The sequence below is a fragment of the Eutrema salsugineum genome, unplaced genomic scaffold (genome assembly GCF_000478725.1).
Source record: "Eutrema salsugineum unplaced genomic scaffold, Eutsalg1_0 scaffold_4, whole genome shotgun sequence".
NCBI classification, from domain to species: domain Eukaryota; kingdom Viridiplantae; phylum Streptophyta; class Magnoliopsida; order Brassicales; family Brassicaceae; genus Eutrema; species Eutrema salsugineum.
The window spans coordinates 7,343,762-7,348,503 of record NW_006256686.1 but is presented as its reverse complement, the minus strand read 5'-3'; the positions used below and the strand labels follow the sequence as shown (position 1 = coordinate 7,348,503).

Here is a 4,742-nt window from a genome sequence, read left to right as displayed (position 1 = left end):
TCAGCAGATAATCCGTACTGGTCTTTTAGGATGAAAGTATTGGTTAAATATTTCACTTACCGGATGTTCTAGTAACTTTTAATTATCACACTATTTCATCTAATCAAATAGAACAACTTTTATAAAAAAAATTATGAACAAACATATACTTCATTTCGTTTGTATATTTCTTTTGTCAACAGTCAATACATTTTTTTAAGTTTGGTTAAAAAATGAATCTACCATTATGAATCTACCATACTTGAAATGGAATCTAATTTTACCAAACGATTTTTTTTTAAAAAAAAATAGTGACTAGTAAACGTTCGAAAAAAGTTTATAACCAAAAAAAAAAAAACGTTCAAAGCAGCGAAGGAAAAAAAAAAGAAGGAATGTTATTATCAGAAAATAAGAGAGAGAGATCTGGACGACGAAGGAAACCAAATTATAAAAAAACTCTGACGAACAAAACTTTCTCCTCTTCTTCATCTCGCTGCATCTGATCGAAAACCCTAAATTTTTCTTTGTTCTTAGGTACCCCAATTCGTTACAATTTCCCTCGATTTTTGAACTGTTTTTTTCGAGATCTCCTTCTGTTTCCTCCCTACAACAAATATCCTCTCGATCTTCGCGTCAGGATCTGACTCCTGGTTTCGAGTTCCTTAATAACACCGGCGAGTTTCAGCGATTTCGGAAATGGCTTGGATCAATGGATTCAAATGGGTAATTAAAAAGGCATTGATTTGAAGAAATCGGGGGCATTTCTCCCCCTTTGCTAGATTTCGAGTATTTTTCCAATGGCATCAGCTCAGGTTAAGTCTAGTTCCCGGAGGCAGGAGGTCGCTGAAGCTGGACGGCGTAAGGTAGATAGATCATCTCCCTTTTTGTTTCGATTCCCTCATTACTTTGAATTTCTTCTAAATCGAACATTGCCTCGGAAAATTTGTCGGTGGTATTCAGTCATTGATCCTTTTTTTCTGGGTTTTAATCTGATCATTGGTCGCCATTTTAATTAGTTTTGAGATTGATCTTCCAACGCATGCAATCGAAATCGATAGCTCATGAAGAAGATATATCTAAATTGTGTAATTTCTGGATTTCAGCTTGAGCAGTTCCGGAAGCAAAAAGCAGCAGAACGAGCCAAAAAGGCATCAGAGAGTAGCAGCACACAGCATGTTGATAACAGCCAGCGAAATGTCGCAGATATAGATGGAGATGTTGCATCATCTATGTCTAATGGACCTCGTGCTGAAACTCATCAAGGTTCCTCAAATGAAACCCATACCAAATCCTCGTTTTCTGGTGATGTATATAATTTATCGTTTTCTAATGATGGAAGCAAAGAAAGAAGTCGGAAAGATGATGGTCAGGAATCAGTGGGCACAGTCGGTTTTTCTAGTTGCTTAGAGTTGAGAGGTTCCTCAAATGACTTAACAGTGAATAATAGGCCTGAAGTTGTACCTTATAGCAATATAGAAGACAAGCAATCAAGTGATAGTTTCGATCGTGCTTCTACTCTAAGAGAAAGTGATGGTTTTCTTAAAGGCATCTCTCCCTTCTCTGGAAGCACTCTGCTATCGACCTCGATGCAAATGGACGGTTTCATTCATGGCAGTGGATTATTTTCATCCACAAAAGGTACGTAGCTATCATAATGAGATCGATGAAGTAATGTAATTTTTCCAACCCGTTCTTCTTTTTCCTAATCAATCTTTCCGGTTTTTGTTGCTAGACTCTCTACAACCTACGACCAGGATGGCAGGGTCTATTCACGAAGTTGCCAAAAACCAACAGGGAGGTGGTGAAATAAGAGGAGGTAGCATTGTGCAGAAGCCAACTCTGTCTAGCAGTTATTTGTTTAGTTCTCCGGACATATCATCTCGAGCTTCTGAATCTTCAGATTTCAGTGTAGATATCACAAGCCCTTCACCGTTTCAGTCAGCTAAAAATGAAGTAACTGTGAAGAGATCTCGTCCTTCCTTCCTTGATTCCCTTAATATTTCAAGAGCTCCAGAGACTCAATATCAACACCCTGAGATTGAGGCAGATTTGGTTACGTCCAGTGGTTCCCGACTAACTAGCAGTGATGGTTATGGGACATCTTCACTCCAAAATTTATCAGGGAGAAGAGACAGCAATGGACCATCGTTGACAAGCGGAGCATCTGATTCTAATAAACCATTTGAAAATTACCGGAGTTCTATGTTTCCTGCTGCCAATGGAGTAATGCCAAGCTTCACTGATTTCTCCATGCCAAAACAAAATGATGATTTTACTGCTCTGGAACAGGTAAGTTACTGACTTCTAGCACCATCTGTTATTTTGTTAATGATTGTCGATATGCTACTTATTAGTTGGTAGGTTACGTTTGATTCGTTTTGAGAATTGAATGAGCTAGAGAACCGGCATCGTCTTCTCATTTAGAAGTATTAAGTGGGAAGTTGTTTGAATAATTTATGAAGATGACCAAATTATTGAAGATTTTGGATTGATGCCCCTCGCTGGTGGTTCATATTCTTTTACATTGTCGTGCATTGCTCTTTTATTTTAATCTAGGAGGCTAGCTTTCATTGTTCCTCTTTGTACACCCTTTGTTGTCCTTTGCATTTTCTGAGCTATTGTTTCATATTTCCTTTTGTAGCATATTGAGGATTTAACACAAGAAAAGTTTTCACTGCAAAGGGATCTTGATGCATCACGTGCCCTGGCTGAATCCTTAGCATCTGAAAATTCGTCGATGACAGACGCTTATAACCAGCAGGTACACGAAGACTTATGCCACCCTAGTTGGATAGTGCCCAGCGTCCTAAGTAAACAATCTTGACTATATATAGTATAGTTGACTAGTACTAGCATTTATCGCTTTTGTTCGCCAGAGTTTTCTCTCACGTGGTTTTGGGATCCATTGGAGATGCAAATATTAGAATACTTATTATTCATGATTTTGACGGATGTGGATTGAGTATCTTCTTAAAATTTTAAAGTAGTTTTAGACTATGAAATCGTTGCTGCATCACAAGTGAGACAGAGAAAGTTGTTAAAACAAATAGTTTGGAGAAGGCTCTTCCGGATGTCTACGTAATTGGCATTTACTAAGCTTATTTATTGTTGAGAGTGACTGACCTTTATAATAGTCCCAAATGCTCTCAATAATCCGTGTAATACTGTTCTCGCTTCTATCTCGTCCAGAGAAGTATTGTCAACCAACTAAAAGATGACATGGAGAAGCTAAATCAACAGATCCAAGCACAAATGGTTAGTATTAACACCCATACTCAACAAATTCCAGCTTTATGTTCTCTAACAGTATTTTTTAGTGAAGCATGATATATGAGACTCAAAATTTGTGTATGCCTGAGTATAATTCTGGATGAGTTTCTCTATGTCATGTTCTTTCATCCATTGGAGTTATTGTCTAAGATTATTCCAGAAACTGTACCTTGATTTAACACTGTTTCCTTACAGGGGGAACTTGAATCTTTCAGGATTGAGTATGCAAATGCGCAGCTAGAATGTAATGCTGCAGATGAGCGTTCTCAAATACTGGCTGCTGAAGTCATCAGTTTGGAAGATAAGGTAATAAGCGTTGACTTTTGTTCTTACTATTACATTAATTTTCTGAAAAGAGCTAACATTTTCAACTCGCTTACCTGCAAAATTGTGCAATGACAATTTTAGTTTAGTTTTTGATTTCTTAGTTGTAAGATATCTGTTTACTCTACCTTCAGATGCTCATATCCATCTTTAACTTTTTCTTGGAACATATATTAGGCACTCAGACTCAGATCTAATGAGTTAAAGCTAGAGAGAGAACTGGAAAATGCACAAGCTGAAATGTCATCTTACAAGTATGCTCTTTACTGTATTGTTATTATTTACCTGTCCATATCTTCACCTTTACTTGATGTTTGATTCGAAACGAAACATGGTATACTGGAAACTAATCTGTAAACTCTATGGCTTTTCTGGATTTATTCATCTTACCCGTTAACTTTTATAGGAAAAAACTACAGAGCCTAGACAAAGATCGTCAAGACTTACAATCTACTATTAAAGCTCTTCAGGAAGGTATGCACATTGAGATCTATTCCTCTAAACACCCATGTGATTCTATAAATTCTGTACATATCTTATATTCTTCTGCATCTTCCTTTTCAGAGAAGAAGATCCTACAGACTATGCTGCAGAAAGCTTCTTCTGGTGGGAAATCCACTGATCTTGGTAAAAACTCTAATAGCAGTAAAAACGCATCAACCTCTACAGAGGGTCTCGGTAATGGTCCTTCTATAAAATCATACTAGTAGCAGACTATTATAGAAAGCTGAAGCATATTTTGGATGTCTAAACTCATACAATTGCATCTTCGGCATCCCTATTTTTTTTAAAGTTTAATCTTTGACTTCGCACCATGCCTGTTGATGGGCTGTGTAGTCTTCTTCTAAACCTGGATACTAGTATGAACTTTAATATTTAATTATCCTTTTCTCCACTTTATTTTTGTGATGCAGCAATTTCAGATACTGTGCCAGGGAGCTCCAACAGAGAAACAGATTCTACTGCTCTGCTCGAAAGCGATTCATCTAATACAGCCATCATTCCTGAAACTGGACAGTTAACTCTTGAAGGCTTTTCACTGAGCGTCCCAGATGATCAGATGAGACTGATTCATAACATCAGTACGCTGATTGCTGAGGTAGTTTTCATGAATTATTTTGACTCTAACATATTTATGTGATGTGTCTCGTTTTTTTTTTTTTTTTTTA

At 37.1% G+C, this 4,742-nt stretch overlaps 1 protein-coding gene across 1 annotated transcript in view; it reads left to right on the top strand.

Annotated features, from left to right (window-relative positions):
* Positions 1-403: 403 nt before the first annotated feature.
* Positions 404-4,742, top strand: part of LOC18013712 (protein BLISTER) — a 5,575-nt gene continuing 1,236 nt past the window's right edge. Inside the window, exons 1-10 of the mRNA XM_006418716.2 lie at positions 404-842; positions 1,083-1,617; positions 1,712-2,268; positions 2,621-2,740; positions 3,169-3,234; positions 3,445-3,555; positions 3,751-3,827; positions 3,980-4,047; positions 4,138-4,251; positions 4,488-4,672. Of these exons, the coding sequence (XP_006418779.2) occupies positions 777-842; positions 1,083-1,617; positions 1,712-2,268; positions 2,621-2,740; positions 3,169-3,234; positions 3,445-3,555; positions 3,751-3,827; positions 3,980-4,047; positions 4,138-4,251; positions 4,488-4,672 (1,899 nt within the window). The 5' untranslated portion in view covers positions 404-776. The remainder of the gene's footprint in view (positions 843-1,082; positions 1,618-1,711; positions 2,269-2,620; positions 2,741-3,168; positions 3,235-3,444; positions 3,556-3,750; positions 3,828-3,979; positions 4,048-4,137; positions 4,252-4,487; positions 4,673-4,742) is intronic.